At 45.2% G+C, this 18,274-nt stretch overlaps 1 protein-coding gene across 1 annotated transcript in view; it reads right to left on the bottom strand.

Annotated features, from left to right (window-relative positions):
* Positions 1-18,274, bottom strand: part of IMPA2 (inositol monophosphatase 2) — a 183,730-nt gene that overhangs the window by 59,405 nt on the left and 106,051 nt on the right. The window contains exon 5 of the mRNA XM_078650515.1: positions 13,222-13,330. Within this exon, the coding sequence (XP_078506641.1) occupies positions 13,222-13,330 (109 nt within the window). The remainder of the gene's footprint in view (positions 1-13,221; positions 13,331-18,274) is intronic.

Below are 18,274 nucleotides of genomic sequence, written 5' to 3'. Positions count from 1 at the left end.
CAGAAAAATGAAATAAAATGAGTAAAAATTCACATTTTGCATAGACATTGTTGGTGTATGCCCTGTGTTTGAGAGGTAACTCCCGTGATAAAAGTATTTATAGGTCAAGAGGGAGCTCTTTCAGTTGTTTTGGTATTTCTTCTACCCTCTACTCCCTGACCTGAAATTAACCTCAAGAGGGGGTCCCCCTTTTTGTACTATTTATAATAACTAATGCCATAACCACAGTCTTAAGCATTTCTGGCAGTAGAAATTGTGAGATTTTTCTAATTACATGCAGGGAGAAAAAGGAGGTGTTAACAACTTTATTTACTTGCTCTTTATAAGATAATCAGTCTTCAATCATGACTCCCAGATTTTTCACCTTCTGCACTGGTGTAGGGAGGGTAACCACTTCTACGGGCACCAAAGGTTCCTGACCATGCTATCAAAAATGTATTCCCCCACCTGATAGATATATGAATGAATGAATGAATTACAAACTTGGTATAGCGCATGGCTACCCTAAGGCATCCCAGCGCTTTGACCCAGGGCAAATCACCGCCACTCATCGGAAAAGGAAGGTCTTAAGTTGTTTCCGAAACACAAGGTGGTTTGGTTGAAGTCAGATGTTCTCTGGTAGATTATTCCAGAATTTGGCCGCTTGAAGGGAGAACAGCCGTCCCCCCATTCGGGATCTTTTGATCCTTGGGACTGTCAAAAGATTAAGTTCACTCGACCTAAGGACTCTAGAGGGTCGATAGGGGCAAAAGAGTGGGCACAAAATAGCAGGACTGTTATTTGTGATAGACTTGTGGGCCATGCACATGGCCTTGAATCTTATCCTCTCCTGCATCGGGAGCCAGTGTAGGGCACGCAGAGCAGGCTTCACCGAGCTGTGTCTAGGTACTTTGACTAATAGTCGGGCAGCGCAGTTCTGGACTGACTGCAGAGTTTTAATCGTGCCCATCGGGGCTCCAAGATAAAGTGCGTTAGAGTAGTCCAGTCGAGAGAAGATCAAGGACTGGACCAGGAGCCGTCTGGCATCCGGTGAGAGGAGGTTCAAAATCTTCCTTAGTACCTTGATCAGGCCAAAACATGTTGCGGCAACCTTCCTTGCCTGCACCTGAAATCCGAGAGAGGGATCAAGCCAAACTCCTAAACTCTTGATTTGTTTTTTGGGGACAGGGGGGGGACCCAGACAGCTCGGCCACCATGGATCGAGGTTCATGGGGGCCCTGTACCCCATGATCATGATCTCAGTTTTTGTTCCATTCAATTTTAGAAATGAGGCTTCCATCCAATCACAAACCCTTGTGAGACAGAGGGACAGATTGTTTGTTCGAAAGGTCCCAGCCTCAGATCTAGTTAAAGAGACCACTAACTGGGTGTCATCGGCATAGGTGACCAATTTAATTCCCAAGGGAAGCACCACCTCAGCCAAAGGCCTTATATAGATATTAAATAAGGTGGGACTTATTGATGATCCCTGGGGAACGCCGTAATGTAGGGGGAGCTGTCTAGATGTAACATCCCCTTCAAAAACAGAAAATGTTCTTTCTTCTAGGAAGGATTGTAGCCATTTAAGGGCCACCCCGGAGATACCGGCCTCCGATAGACGGCCGATCAGCAAAGAGTGATTAACCGTATCGAAGGCTGCGCTGAGGTCTAAAAGGACCCCCGCCGCGCAGCCTCCTGCATCTACAATCTTCCTGGCTTCCTCCACTACAACAACCAGGGCAGTCTCCGTGCTCTGTTTGATTGTGAAACCTGTTTGAGTAGGGTGAAGCACTGCCTCCTTTTCAATGAAGGCCGATACGGCTAGATTTACATACTTCTCCGTAATTTTACTCATCCCTGGCAACAGGGAGATAGGGCGGTAGTTTGACCAATCCTCAGGGTCTAGGTTAACTTTTTTTAGGAGGGCCTTAACTTTGGCCTGTTTCCATAGTGGGGGGACCACTCCGGTGGAAAGGGAGGAGTTGATCACAAACCTCATGACTGGGACCACCACCTATGAAACTTGTTTCAGGACGGAGGGCGGAGCCATGTCCGATGGAGAGCCTGATTTAAGATTATCCAAGAGTTTTGCTACTGTGGGGAGATCCATCAGGGGCAGGGCATCCAAAGTTGGTGAGGAGACCTATCTAGGAATGAGCATGGTAAGGTGCATGGAGTCATTATCATTGTCCTTCACACAGGAGGAGTAGATGCTAGCAACCTTTAAGCTAAAGAAATTGGCTAGCTCTTCACATCGTTTTAAAGGATCGACCACTTCATTCGGGGGACTAGGTGGAGTAACCAATGACTTAAAGATCTTGTAAATTTCCTTGGGGGAGTTAGCGGCTTTTGAGATCTCCAGTTGATAGAATAAAGCTTGTGCCGATTTTAATTGAGTCTTATACACCCTTAGTTTTACTCTATATTCCATTTTATCTTCCAGGGCGAAATTCTTTCTCCATTTTCTCTCTACCCTCTTACAGGTCCGTTTGAGGCTTTTCAATTCTGCCGTGTACCAGGGCATTTTATTGGAACCTACACGGTGCACTACTTTTAGTTTAGGAAGGGTGAGATCAAGGGAGGACTCTAGCCACTTATTGAAAGCACCATTAGCTTCAGTCGGGTTATCCTCCTTAATTAACGGGAGAGAGTTCTTTAAGGAGGTTACCAACTCTGCCACCGGACGTTTTGACCAGATCCGGCCCATCTTATTAGTTGTTATGGTAGGCTGGATGACATCAGCTGGCATCCATGCAAATGAGAGTAACGCATGATCTGACCATGGAATGAATTGTGACTCCTTCCACTGCATGTCCGCAAGATTGGTATAAAAATGGTCAATCAAATGGCCTGCAGAGTGAGTAGGTCCCTCCACAATTTGTTTCAACTCTAAAGTCCCCAATCTATCCAAAAGATTTTGAGAGACAAGAGCTTCAGGTTCATCGATATGAATATTAAAATCCCCGATAATAGAGAAATTAGAGGAAGTACTACTGAGATGAGTAATTTTAAATCGAGGAGAGCATTGCAGAAGCTATTGTGGGATCCTGGTGGACGATACAGTAAGATACCCGAAAGTGTGCAGGTCGGGGAGAAGGAAATAGCAAATTCCAGACTTTCGCATTCCGATAGCGGGTTATCAAATGTACGGCACTTGAATGAATTCTTACAAATGATTGCTATACCTCCGCCCCGGCCTTTTGGACGATCGAGCCTGCTCATCACGTAACCTAAGGGCAAGACCTTAACTATATCTGGGCCTGAGACCACTGAGAGCCAAGTCTCAGTAAGAAATAGAACATCCTGTTGGGTTCAATAGGGGATCCAGGGGGACAGCTATTCTTATCCACCGTCGTGTTCCTTTCATTCACTCAAGGCACTGGGTAGATCCTGGGGTAGATACATCCTACTATCTGGTACAATATACGGAAAGCACATTAACATTTGCAGTATCTACGTGCCCCCCCCCCACCCTTAGGTAATACTTTCGTCAATAAAATCTCCCGTCTGTGGAGTGACCTCTCGGATGGCATACCCTTTTGGGAGAGGACTGGAATGATGTTATGTCAACCACTTAATAGAAGGCGTGGGTCCGACTCAGGCCCCTCAACAGATGTATCTAAATTGTGCCTACTCGCCAACACACTGGGATGGTCAGACATATGGTGTGAATATCATCCGGCCGAGGTGGGCTACACTTATAAGTCCACCATCCATGGTCCCTTATCCTGGCTAGACTACTTGTTCATGCCACGCAGTTACATCCATAGGTCCTCCCAAGTCTCACACCTCCCTAGGGGGTTGTCGGATCACTCCCCGGTTTCTGTTAGACTCCACACACACTCCCAAAAACCTCCCTTTAGGTGGCGAATATCCCCTTGGCATCTCCAGGACCCCGACTACCAGGAGACACTCACTGGGGCAATCCAGGAATACCTAGACATGAACGCCGCTTCAGCCGCATGCAAGGTAACCCTTTGGGAAGCTTTCAAGCTCACAATCCAAAGGGTCGACATTAGTTACCGTGCGAATGAGAAACGCAAGCACTCTGCTCAACGGGCCGAATTTGAGGCCCATCATACATCCCGAGAGACAAAATACATTCATGATCCCAGCCCCTCCCTCCAGCGCAATATACTTCAAACACAGACACAACAACATCTCATGGATGAGGCGAAAGAAATATGATTGGTGTCACAACACTGGATTTACCAATGGGGGGACAAATCAAGCAAAATGTTGCACACGTTGTATAAGGTGGGGAGGTCCCCGGCCGCTGTCCCAATTATTTGAGGGGTAGACGGTGTTTTGCATTTGACTCCTAGGGCTGTCGCCGCTTTTCTACATTATACATGTGACAAGAGTAGCTCTCAGAGGCCCTCATCGTGGAGTTCCTTAGGGATATCCCCCCCTCCCAGAAAAATTACCGACCAGATGAGAGACCAACTTGACGCCCCCATTACGGCTGATGAACTAGGTGCAGCACTTGTGGAAATGCGCCCGGGGCGGTTCCCCGGTCCCAATGGATTCCCTATGGAATTTCTTCGGTCACATTTTGCCCACATTGGGCTCACACATATTAGAGATGGTGCAAGACTCACTCAAATAGCGCCTACTACCCCGGGATTGGTGGCAGGCCAAGATTGTTCTCTTCTTAAAGCCATGTCGCCCACCGGAAGATCCATCTTCATATCGTCACATCGCCCTAATTAACTTTGAGCCCAAACAATTGGGCAAGGTCCTAGCTGGTCACCTGCGGGCTTGTGTACAGTATCTGATACATCCAGATCAGTCTGGCTTTTTGCCACACCAGGCAACTCGCCACAACATCCGTCGGGTCAATAACACCATGGCTGTGGCCCTGTAGCTGGGGCGCCCTGCAGCCATACTACTCGCCGATATTGACAAGGCATTTAACTCCCTTAGCTGGGAGTACCTCTTCCAACTCCTTGAAGCTATTAATTTTGGCCCGCGTTTCCTAGCATATGTTTGTTTACTGTATACAAAACTAACTGCCTCAGTACGCATAGCAGGTCACCGCTCGGCCCCCTTTCCCATCCGTTGCGGCACAAGACAGGGCTGCACCCAGTTCCCACTTTTATTCGCCCTAGCAGTAGAACCCTTGGTGGTGTGAGTACACAGTGATCCAGTGCTCAAGGGATTTGAGTGGCCACTGTCACGACCGACCACATCACGTTATATGCGGATGACGTCCTTTTCTTTATGACTGACCCATGGATCTCTGGGCCACGTATACTGCAGATCCTCAAAGTCTTTGGTCAGACCACCGAGCTTCACACCAACCCCTCTAAATCTGTACTGTTCCCGGTGTTGCGGTGACCAGGGTAGAGGCACATGGGCGGTTCAATTGACCCACACGACAGAGGGATTTAAATACTTGTGTATTTTCATGTCACCTTGCCCAAAAATGTCATGGGCACATAACATAAATCCACTTCTCGCCAGCCTCCTAGATGAGACAACAATATGGTCGTCTCGCTGTACGGGTGCTCAGCAATTTTTAAAAGGGTCTCTTTACCTATAATACTTTATCAGGTACAGAACTTACTGTACCACATACCGCGATCCTGGTTCGTGCAAATAAATGCCAAGTCTTATGACACCTTACTCCAGAATATATGTATATCTCTGACCATCTCTGTTGATAAACCACTTACTGCTAGGACTTGTAAGTACACTCCCTACCTTTGTAGAGATGATTCTTTTGTCATTGCAAAGTCTGTTTTCTCTTGGAGGAAAATTAGGCCTTTTGAGATGTTGCCCTAATGGAACCACCATGTAGCTTCTGGGCTTCTCATAGTTTTCAGATATTATGACCACATATAGTCCATAATAGGGATCAATATCACATATTTTCAAGATGGTTCCTTAAAATCATAAAGGAGATAATTACTCTCCTAGGTTGGAACAGGCAAGTCAAAGTGGAAGTCCTCTCAATGAGGCTATGAAAACCTCCTGTATTATTTGGTGGATCTGATGTATCTCACACCATTCTTATTCGAAGGCTCAGTGAGGCAGGCATCTCAGGCAGGGCGTTAGATTGGTTTCAATCGTTCCTTTCGGAACGATCTTTTCAGGTGGTGGTGCCACCGTTCAGATCCAAGCCCCCCGCTATCACTCAAGGTGTCCCGCAAGGCTCGGCGTTGAGCCCCACTCTTTTTAACCTTTACGTCCAACCTTTGGCGGAGGTTGCGAAGAGTTGGGGTCTCACTATGGTATCTTACGCCGATGATACCCAGTTGGCAGTGGCTCTTAATGGGGACTCTGACCAACTGGCATCGAACTTTGCGGATGGTTTGAGGGCTGTTGCTAGCTGGCTTATGGCCAACTGTCTACAACTCAACACCCTCAAAACTGAGGTGATGGTGTTGGGGAAACATCCTGATCTGTGGGGTGCTAGCTGGTGGCCCAAGGAGCTGGGACCCCCCCCAAAACCTGTTTCCGAACTCAAAAACCTTGGCGTCTGGTTGGATTCCAAACTAACCTTCTCGCTCCATACTAAGAAGGTGGCATCCATGTGCTTCGGCATTCTGCGTGGGTTGAGGCCTATCCTCAAATTTTTCGATGCTCCCACCCGCCAGATGGTGATCCAAGCTAGCGTTCTATCGAGGCTCGATTACGCGAGCTCACTGTTCTTGGGCGCCAACCAGGCGGAAGTCCTGCGACTCCAACGAGTGCAGAACGCGGCAGCTAGGGCCCTGGTGGGCCTGCCGCGTTTCTGCTCAGTCCGTAGCACAATTTCCAACTTACACTGGCTGCCAGTAACCAGACGTATAGAGTTCAAGGCCCTCTGCTTTGCATTCAAAATTCTTAAGTCTGACAACCCCATCATACTTCAGCACCTTTTGTCTTTATACACTCCTTCGCGCAGCCTTCGATCTGCCGGCCAAAATTTGGCACTCGTTCCCCGTTTCCAAAAATGTAGATTAGGTGGCCGATCGTTTACGGTTTTGGCCTCTAAACTATGGAATGCACTCCCGACCCACATTCGTTCTCTGGAGGACCTTTTTGCTTTTAGAAGAGCTGTCAAAACTCATCTCTTCCCTTTGTCTTATTGATCATTCCCTACTTTTCTCTGTATTATTGGTTGTGTTATCTGTTCTAGAGACAGCGCCGGGACACCCCTTAGCTGGGGCAGCTGTGCGCTTAAAAAATCCAAATAACATAACATAACATAACATGGAGGTGGAGGAACACTCCGTCAACTGGAACAAATAATCAACCCATTCTGGGCCTGTTGGTGCTGGAATATACTACGGTGGCAGTTCACCTTCTTCGTGAGTGTCATCGTTATAGCCGTCCTCTGCAGGCCGATTTCTGTGAGCTAGTGGAGATGCCACTGGTGATGGTTCTGGTGAAGATGATCTCAATGGTAGTACTGTAGGGGTTCTTGGGGTTCATCATCATCATAAAAATCTTTATTTCACATTTAAGGTAATGCATGAAAAGTAAATAGAAGAAAACATGATTTGCAAACAGGCAATACAAAATAAAATGAACACCCAGAAAAAACGTTCATGGTGCTTGGGCTTTAAATACATATAAATCGGCACACTGTACTTACAAGGGTTAGACTGTATGACGGTGAAACCATTAGAAGGGTAAAAGAAGGCATTTCCAGACTCAACACAGGTGATCTTAGGGGCTAGCCCTTATAACAGAATATTCACCTTTCTAATCCCCTTAAAACAGCTAATAAATAGGACGCTAGCGTGTTACACAAGGAGATTCCAAACCTCGTATAGTGCCTGGTTATGCAAACATAGACTAAGTTTTTCAGTGGAGGGATAATGAATTTAGCCCTCTCAGCCTTAAAAAATGTACAGAAAAAGAGCAAATGTGAAATCGATTGTTTGGAGAGACCATCACAAGGACAAAGAGACAGATTGGATAGCGAATAAGAGTGTGCGTGGTACCCCACCATTAAAAAAATGTAGTTCAGACTAAATCTCACCAAAGCAAAACAATGTCTTTTATTAGAAACAAAAGACAAATAGGAAAGATGTTCAGTTGCCACAGAAGGTGAGGCCTGATAAGCCATTACTAAGATTTTCGATAGGTTTTCTTGCAGTCTATGCTGAGATTGTTTGGCAATAAAAATGTCCTTTAGTCTGGATTTGAAAAATTATATACAATAAAAAGGGGTGTCATACAGAAACCCAAGTGCATGTTGGGATTAGGGATGTGGCCGATTTGGTGCTAGCCGCAGAAAGGCATTGGAAATCAGTGCAAAAGTAAGAAAGTAGAGGAAGACACTATACTAAAGGATGAAATGGCCTCGGGAGATGTAGAGGCAAATCAATGAACCATTACTGCATTCACATGCTACGTAGAGGTTCCTTATTTTATATACTGAAGTTTGGTAAAGTCTCAATGGTATAAAACCACTGAATGTGTGAATGGGCCTTAATTGTATACTGAAATTGAACGTTTAGTCCTATAATGACTAAATGGTGATCCCTGGTTGTGAAACGTTCTACCTCAAGGACAATGTATGATGGGAGTGATACTGATTGCACATGGAGCTTGGCTCCTTATGCATTGTGAGTATGTTCTTAGCATAATTGTTTTTTATTGTTTGTGAAAATAAAAAAAATATATTTAAAAGAAAAATTAAAATGTGATTGTATTCCTAGCAAACTCAGGAACTTTCCCTCACAGAAATGTGAGGAAAATGCATTGTTTATGTCAAAGTTTGAGGTTTGAAGGGCATTGTGGGTAAAAAAAACGTTGTGGTATCCACACAAGACACACCACCCTGCTCTCCCCTGGCTGTCTAGTTTTCAGGAATGTGTGGGTTTAGTAGGTTTTTGTGAGTGCCAGCATGACAAGTAAGAGAAAATTTGGATTTACGCCCCCCCAACGTCACAACAGGTTTGTTTGTCAAAGTTACACCCTAGAGAATCCACATTTTCACTTGCTTGACATGAGGATGTGGATGTTCTGCACCACAGAGCACTGAACACTCCCACATCTTTTTTGTGCCCTACTGTAAAATCCCTGGTGTATAGTGGGGCTATCTCTTCACCCTACTCCCCCCCCCCCAATAACCGGTGGCAGATAATAGGTGAACCCTCAATATGAAAATGTGGCCAAATTTCATATCTGCCCTCGGGAGAGGAGAAAGACTCTACTGGGCCTTGTGGGGTGGGGGTTAGGTCCAATGTCATGATCGGTTGCCCCATTTTTTGTGCCATTTCGTAATCCCTGGTGTAAAGTGGGTTTTTTGTTGTCCTCCTGCAGGCGATTGAGGGCTCAACTTGCCCAAGGAGCTTCTCTGCCCCAGAAAAAAAGAAACCACTAGTGCCTAGTGGGCTTTCTACCACCACCACCCTCACCCGGGAGGTGGCCAGAAAGACTCTATTGCTCCCTTTGGGGTGGGAGAATAACTCAATGTCAGGGTAGATAGTGCTCATTCTTTTCAACTTGTGTATAGTGGGCTTTCCATCCCCCAGTAGGGCAGATTGGGGGTAAGAATGTCTTGCCACTGGTTGCAGAGCTACCAGCCCTTCCCCAAGGGGCATTGCTCCCTCCCCCATCCCCAAGCAGGAATCTACTACAGAGACAGAACTGGAAAGAGGACTTTGACCCCTTTCCAATGTTGACATTCACATGCCAATTGGCGCTGGGGGACTGAATTAAGCCTCACAGCACCGGCCAAGGGTGACAGCGCCATTAGTGTGGTATGCTTCAGTTTTGTTTTGCTGCAACGTCGTTTCTGAAAACAATTATTCTTATGTTTTCATTTATTCAGGTATGGAGGGCAACCCGTTGATATCTTCCACATCATGAAAGTAGTGCAGAGGACGTCAATGGGTCATATTCTACATCTTAACAGTTAAAATGCTAATGAGCAACTAAGTGGGTCTACACTTCTAGAAACCATGGAATCATTTACCACATACCAGAGTGACCAGCATGCCTATTCTGGAAATATTCGGAGCTAAAAACATTGACTTTGCATATTTGGGCTTGTTTGCTGTCCTTACTTCCACAACTCCTTTCCGTCTCTATTATCCATTGGATTGTAGAAAATGTGCATACTTTAAAGTATACAAAATAGGACACTGTGCTCCAGGCTAGCGCCACAGATCGTCATACCACCTTATGAAAACAAATCGTTAGGATGCTCTGCTTTCTCAGTACAAGCCACCAAGCTCTGGAACTAATTGCTTGCCAACATTTGAGGCATTCAGCAGCATTTAAAGTTCAGAAGAGAGATGAAAACATGGTTGTTTCCACAATAATCATATATAAATCACTGAAACAGGGAAAGAACACAGAATGATAATCCATCGATCAAAATAAGCATGGTTGGGAGCTACAGAACATTATGGAACAGCACACCATACCAAGAAATCAGACACTGGCACTCAACCAAAATTATGGAATTCCACCAAACATAAGCTCATAATAACCTTGAAACATGCATTAAAATTAGTGAAGAGGCAAACTAAGCCTCTCTAATCAACACCAGAAGTACCTGCTACCACTCTGCAGTCGAAAACCCCAACCTGCCTCATGATAATCGGAATTTAAACAATAGCCCCCGAACTCCAGACTTCACAGACGTTGTACACCAGGTCTCCTTCCTTTTACTTCTAACCACAAGATGGAGGACAGTTAATCTAGTCTTCATTGGGGTGGTCCACCCAGTATCAGTTTGATATATCCCATGTCATATCATATACCAATTCATTAACTGATCCATCGCTGGCAATGGGACAAACATATAATGTATTAAAGAATGGAATAAACCTTGCTGCTAACTGGATGACACAAACATAGGCTATTCTGGTAAGCTTAAATAAAACTTAATACAATTAGACGTCTGCTGAAACCGAAGAGATCTACCACAAATTGCTGGTCATTGGAGATCTGTAACATAGCCCACCATGCATGTCCCAATTAGTTACATACTTTGAGCATTGGCATTGTATAATAAAAAAGGCTAACAATATGACAATAACACAATCCATCTAGGCAAATCTGAACTAACATCTCATAAAGTAAATAATATAAAGGAAGAATTTAAAGTAGTCTGTCCAAGCAGATCTCTGACCCCTGCCCTATCTAATGAAAGTGGTATCTCTTGTGGATCCATAAAATAACAGAGTAGACGTCCTCCTGCCACCTCCAGGATAGAAAATCACTTTGAAAACATAATCTACCAACACAGTAAAGGGAACTGCGGTGCCAATCAGAGCTGCCAGCTTAACACGTTATAAAAAAGCGTGTCCATTTCTCACACTTATTCATCCATTACACCACTGTGTCCCATAACAATGCAACCGCACCTTGGTGGTCATCATGCACAGCATCATGCTCAACATGGTAACACTTCCCACATAGGCTCAAAGCAAACTCAACACTCTTTCCAACACACACACTCATGTAGAGATGAGTGTTTCCCACCTGGACAACCACTTCAGCACCCAACACAGGGATAGTAAACCTTGTACAAATACTATAGCACGATATCACAGAATACTGACAAACAGAACAGTGATAAACGTCTGAATTACAAATGCTTTGTTCACTTCATTGAAACTTGACAGTTTCCTTTGATCTGTTGATGCACAAAAGGCTAAATATCAATTATATGTATATATTGGGATTTATATGGTGCAGACCTAGCTTCAAACAACTGGGTGCTACATAATTACATACATACATTTTAGGTACATAGCATAAAATTACCATTCCAAACTTGAATACCAGGAATGTGACACCACTTCTTCAAGTGCCTGCCCCTGGACCATTTAGAATCTCAAAACATGAAGAAAGTACCAATTATGTTTTCTTAACAGGGTGGTAAATCTATTTATAGCACTACTTCATCCCACACACATGAGGATAGAAGAGGGAGATGGTAAAGGGACGCCGAGAAAGGAAGCCTGAAGGAATTTGAAGAGAAAATGGGTCTGGGAAGGCATCCCATGGCAAAGAACAGAGCTGAGAAAAAGAGCTCGTAATAAAAAGAAGAGGTGGGGCAAAGGAGAACTGGTGGGAAAGGGGAAAGGCTGAGTTGGAAAAAAAGAGGCAGAGAAGCTGTAAGGGAGGGAGCTAGGAAGAAGGCAAACTGGGAATAAAGAGTACCTGTGCAAATGGTTAAAAAAAGAGCTGTTTAGATTGGAAGTAAAGGGATCTGGGGAAATGTAGGAGATACAATAAAGAAAACAAGCATTGGCATAGAATATGGTCTCAACAAGCATGCCATTTTGATTTAAAAACATAGTAAATATGCTCCAAAAAAATAGAAAAAGGTCAACCTAAGTAGTAGCCCAACAGGCACAACAGCTCTGGCACTGAAGTGCATCCATTTTCAAGTGGCCATGAACATGTGATGAGGCAAAATACCTACACTTGCAGTGTGATACACACAAAAGTTGATGGGAAGAAGTCTTGCAATAAGTCTAACCACTGTCAATTGCATAGGTAGTATTCCAACACATTATGTTTTAACCCGCCATGCCACCTTACTTTGGATCAACTTCAGTGCGATGCCCTAAGTGCGATGGGTAGGCCCAGACATGGGTCCTGTGCTCATTGTACCACTGGTTCCAACTTGCACCCAAGTGATGAGCCCCAATCTAGGCAAAACCGATTTTGGGTGCTTGTGTTCCTGTTCAGGGAGGAGAATCAGGCCTGACAGTTCAGGCTTGGCTCTTGGAGCTGGGTCAAGACTGCACTGCATATGGCTGTGTCCCAACTAGGGCAAAATAACAAAGGACTGAGATGCGGGCCAAAGGATTAACAATGGCTGCGATTATTTGAAGTATTTCATTACTTCTTATATACTTCACTTGCAGTGTAAGACAGCCAGTGGATAAAGTGGGCTGGCCTACGAGATATGCTGGGGTGTTCGGAAGCAAAATGTGAATGAGATCTAAAAAGACCAATGAATGAAGGGGGCTGACCAAAAACCCAAGCATGTATTGATTTAGAAAACATGAGGCTGGTGAAACAGCTAAAAGTGTCTCTGGGCTATATGAAAAGAATAGCTAGAAGCAAAGTGGAGCTAGAAGAACAAGGCAGTTGGGAAGAAATGGGGATGCTGAGAAGGTGGGTAAAGGAAAGGGGAGGTGAGGAGAGGCAGGGAAAAAAGGAAGATGACTAGAAGGGAACATGGGTAGAGTGGGACATGGGCTGGTAAAGGGCAGCTGGTGTAAAACTAAGTTGATAGCCTGAGGAGTAAAAAGAACCACATATGGAACCAACCTGTCTCTTTGGATACCTGCAGCCTCTCCCCATTGCAGAATGACCCATGGCCTTTCCGTCCAGTGTACAATCGTTCTTCAGTGCAATGGTAGATGACACCAAATTCGAGCTGAAAGAGGTTTGGGCACCGGAAAGAAGACAAAAACATTAACAAGTGAAATATTGTTTCAGGGTACAAATAGTTCATTAATAAAGAGTATCCAGGAACACATAAGCGGAGAACATAGAATTCTACATGAATAAAGAGCAATATAAATGAACAATAAAAATGCCTTAATAATGGTCTGTTTCGTGATTCTCTGATTAAATTCCAGCTGAACCGTTAATTTGTATTAACCTAGTATCATAGATGCTGGACTTAGATGCTGGACTTGTTTCCAATAAGTGGGCTTCTTTACCGTCCTGAGACGGCAAAGAAGTCGTTAAATGGTAAAGAAGGGGGTTCCAAGCACACTTGGATGCATTGTACAAGTGATGAATGTTACCTAAATCAACAGAGAGCCTAAGAATTTCAGTTTTGCAATTTGTGCCAATAAGGTTAATTCTCTAAATAAAGTAACATTATGCCTCAAGAGATTAATCTTGCTTTGCTAGCTCGCGAGGAAAGGACTATGGTCGAAATTTTCTGCTTAACACTCAAAACAAATGGGTAAAGGCGATTTAGATATTGTTTCCATTATTCGGCCGTTCATCCAAAGAATTCCAAGATACATGTTTTGATTTGCATAAAAGCAATTTACATCAAGACAAATCAATAAAAGCTAGGTAAGATATAAAAAAAAAATCAAGGCAATTCATGATCAATTGGGATTTGATCTGATATATTATTTCAAATCTTAGAGGCTTGTACCTACCGCTCATCAACACTACACTATCTATCTAACTTCAGGCCAGTCATATTCATTGCAGCTTCAACGGTCTATTGGTGTATTGCAGTTCGAACTTGTCTACTAGAGTAATTGAGGGATGGCGAGCTTTTGTTATAGACGAGAGAAAATAGTTACTTGTTAGTGTATCCATTTATACTCTCCAGCAGGCAGAGACTCTTGACAAAATATCTCCACTAAACGAGAATACATTGTGACATTAGATTGAGAAGTCTGTGGTACTGTTATGGTCTGGATTAGTCAGACCAGTGAGGCCTTCTCAGCCTTCCCTAACAGTGGTATTAAAAATCACAATATTATCAGATAAGGTATTCAGATGCATATGTTATTATATTTAAACACTTGTTCACAAATTTTATTAGTCCAGAAACAAAGATTGTAACAGTTTCCTTCTTTTCTGGAAATGGCTGGGACACAGTGTGAATAATGGGTTCAGTAGAGTCTACAGGTTTTCCAGACTTGACGAACATTCTTCCAAGTATCCTCTACTTCCAACAGAGGTGTGATGAAGTGGTAAACTCAAGTAGGCATAAGCCAATACTTGATTCAAAGAAACCAAGAAATACCTCTGATAATGTCAGTCAGAATAAATATTAGTACATTTCTATACAAGATTTAGTTTTCCAACGTCAGCTTCAAAGCCATATGCTTAATTTCCTGTTTTATGCTACCCTCTGGTACAGGTTTTCTTTTATCAGGTACCCAGTCCATCAACATCATATTTCATTCACAGTTCTCGCATTTCGCAGGCTAAACTGGGATTCAACTCAAATTTAATGTTGAATACAATATTTTTTTCACCTGTGTATCTAAAGGAATTACTTACCTTTAGTAATGCCTTATCGGGTAGAAACATGAACTTGCTGCAGATTCCTTACCTTAGAATATCCCAGGCTGGTTCTGGAAGACTTTTGCTTGAGCAATACCCTTGCGTACTGCTAGGTGGCGTCAGTCGGCTCTGCTTGGCGTTGTCGTGTCATCCGTGCCCGAAGTGACGTCCGCATCACCTAAATAGGCACCACCACAGCACGCAGATGTTAGTTACATTTCACGACTGTCCACGCCAGGAGCACCGAGCCATAAAGTGCACCGACAGGGGTGTGTTTAGAACAACTAGGGCCCTGAAAGTGATCGGCCCTGACCCTAAAAACCTGTCCACAGTGAGGGGAGGATCGGTGGGTCGATCAGGAACCTGCGGCTAGATCATGTTTCTACCAGATAACAAGAGGTACGTAACTTGTCCATCTGATAGAGACGGTGACGGCTGGAGAAGGTGATCACCGTGTTTGCTGAGATTTCTTGGATTAGCGCTGTGTTTTGGCTCGCGCTTCTTTTTAAAAGCACCCTATTTTGTATTTAAGTTTCCTTTTGCTTTTATTCCCCCTGATTTTAATGTGCTGCTGCGACCCCCCCTGGCCCTCACCGCATATAAAAAAAAGTAAAAGCACCGCTACTTTGCGGGTCCGGGCTCCGGGGCTACTGGGTCACGTGACGACGCCATCTTGGGAAGGCTGTTCCCTTCCTTTGCTTGGGGGTTAGCGCGCTAGCGCTTCTCACCGCCACTCGCCTACTTAAGGTGAGCGTTGACACGGGGTCAGCCTGGAGAAGGTGATCACCGTGTTTGCTGAGATTTCTTGGATTAGCGCTGTGTTTTGACTCGCGCTTCTTTTTAAAAGCACCCTATTTTGTATTTGAGTTTCCTTTTGCTTTTATTCCCCCTGATTTTAATGTGCTGCTGCGACACCCCCTGGCCCTCACCGCATATAAAAAAAAGTAAAAGCACCGCTACTTTGCGGGTCCGGGCTCCGGGGCTACTGGGTCACGTGACGACGCCATCTTGGGAAGGCTGTTCCCTTCCTTTGCTTGGGGGTTAGCGCGCTAGTGCTTCTCACAGCCACTCGCCTACTTAAGGTGAGCGTTGACACGGGGTCAGCCTGGAGAAGGTGATCACCGTGTTTGCTGAGATTTCTTGGATTAGCGCTGTGTTTTGGCTCGCGCTTCTTTTTAAAAGCACCCTATTTTGTATTTGAGTTTCCTTTTGCTTTTATTCCCCCTGATTTTAATGTGCTGCTGCGACCCCCCCTGGCCCTCACCGCATATAAAAAAAAGTAAAAGCACCGCTACTTTGCGGGTCCGGGCTCCGGGGCTACTGGGTCACGTGACGACGCCATCTTGGGAAGGCTGTTCCCTTCCTTTGCTTGGGGGTTAGCGCGCTAGCGCTTCTCACCGCCACTCGCCTACTTAAGGTGAGCGTTGACACGGGGTCAGCCTGGAGAAGGTGATCACCGTGTTTGCTGAGATTTCTTGGATTAGCGCTGTGTTTTGGCTCGCGCTTCTTTTTAAAAGCACCCTATTTTGTATTTGAGTTTCCTTTTGCTTTTATTCCCCCTGATTTTAATGTGCTGCTGCAACCCCCCCTGGCCCTCACCGCATATAAAAAAAAGTAAAAGCACCGCTACTTTGCGGGTCCGGGCTCCGGGGCTACTGGGTCACGTGACGACGCCATCTTGGGAAGGCTGTTCCCTTCCTTTGCTTGGGGGTTAGCGCGCTAGCGCTTCTCACCGCCACTCGCCTACTTAAGGTGAGCGTTGACACGGGGTCAGCCTGGAGAAGGTGATCACCGTGTTTGCTGAGATTTCTTGGATTAGCGCGGTGTTTTGGCTCGCGCTTCTTTTTAAAAGCACCCTATTTTGTATTTGAGTTTCCTTTTGCTTTTATTCCCCCTGATTTTAATGTGCTGCTGCGACCCCCCCTGGCCCTCACCGCATATAAAAAAAAGTAGAAGCACCGCTACTTTGCGGGTCCGGGCTCCGGGGCTACTGGGTCACGTGACGACGCCATCTTGGGAAGGCTGTTCCCTTCCTTTGCTTGGGGGTTAGCGCGCTAGCGCTTCTCACCGCCACTCGCCTACTTAAAGCTCGCCTGGAACGAAGCGGTCTCGCGCAGCGGTCGCGCCCTCGCTACGCCTGAGTCTCGCCAGAATCCTGCCCGTCTGCGCCCGTCAGCGCTAAGGCAGGGCTAGGGCAGGGGACTCTGGCTCTCCCAGGATGACATCTGCTGGGGACCTGCGTCTACTGCGTCGTGAGGTAAGAGACTGCCATCATGGCGCTCTGGATCCTCTTAGTGGGCCTTATCAGTGTCCCACCTGTTCTTTTAAACTTCCTAAGCCGTTGCCTATTATGAGTCTTCAATCTACACCTCCCTGTGTCCACAAGCCAGACTCTGCTTTAGGCTTAGTTACTCGACCCACTCTTAAAATTTACCATCTGAATGTTAGATCGCTGGTATGTCACTCTCAAGAAGTATTCTCTTTGATCACAGATGAGAACCCCGATATCTTTTTTTTTACCGAAACCCGGCTGCATGACCAATCTATGGCTGTCATGAATTTAGCACTCCCAGTGGGATACAACATGCACTCACTCCACCGTAATTCTAGAGGTGGAGGTATCGCAGTCGCGGTAAAAACACGCTATCCTTGCGCCTGGCAACCTACCATCATAGCAGGGTGTGAGAGCGCGCATTTTAACATCACAGTGAATCCCCACTTTACCTTCTCGGGACTACTAATCTATAGGCCTCGCGGTCCCGAGGGCGCTTTCCGTCATAGCCTCCCGGAGGTGGTCTCCTCTCTAGTCATGAAAACAGCTAATTTCACGATTATTGGTGACCTTAACCTGCATATGGATGCCCCACTTTCCAACTCGGTCCATAGCTTGTTAGCTGATCTTGAAGCATTCCAATTAATCCAACTGGTACAATTACCGACTCATACAGGCGGACATTTGCTAGATCCCTTCCTGACGAATATCTCCACCAATATTTCAGTGCTCCAACCTAGGCCTATGGCCTGGACCGATCATCATTTGATCGAAACTCATATTACCACTTTTATTCCTCCCCCTAGAAACAACACTCCTGATATTTTCAAACGTCCCTGGAGAAACTTGAATTTAGAGCACTTTCACCATCTTCTGATGAAGCACCATCCTCAACCCCCTTTTGAAGCTTCCCTTGGCTATGATAGCTTCTGTGAGTGGATAAATCACTCACTAGATATTCTTATACCGGCCAGGTGGAGTAAGACTAGATCAAGTCCCTCTAGCCCTTGGTACGACGAATCCCTTAAGACGCTTAAATCTTCTTGTAAAAAAGCGGAACGTGCA

The sequence above is a fragment of the Lissotriton helveticus genome, chromosome 7 (assembly GCF_964261635.1).
Source record: "Lissotriton helveticus chromosome 7, aLisHel1.1, whole genome shotgun sequence".
In the NCBI taxonomy this organism is placed as follows: domain Eukaryota; kingdom Metazoa; phylum Chordata; class Amphibia; order Caudata; family Salamandridae; genus Lissotriton; species Lissotriton helveticus.
The sequence above is the reverse complement of the archived record's forward strand: the minus strand, read 5'-3'. Positions and strand labels throughout refer to the sequence as shown.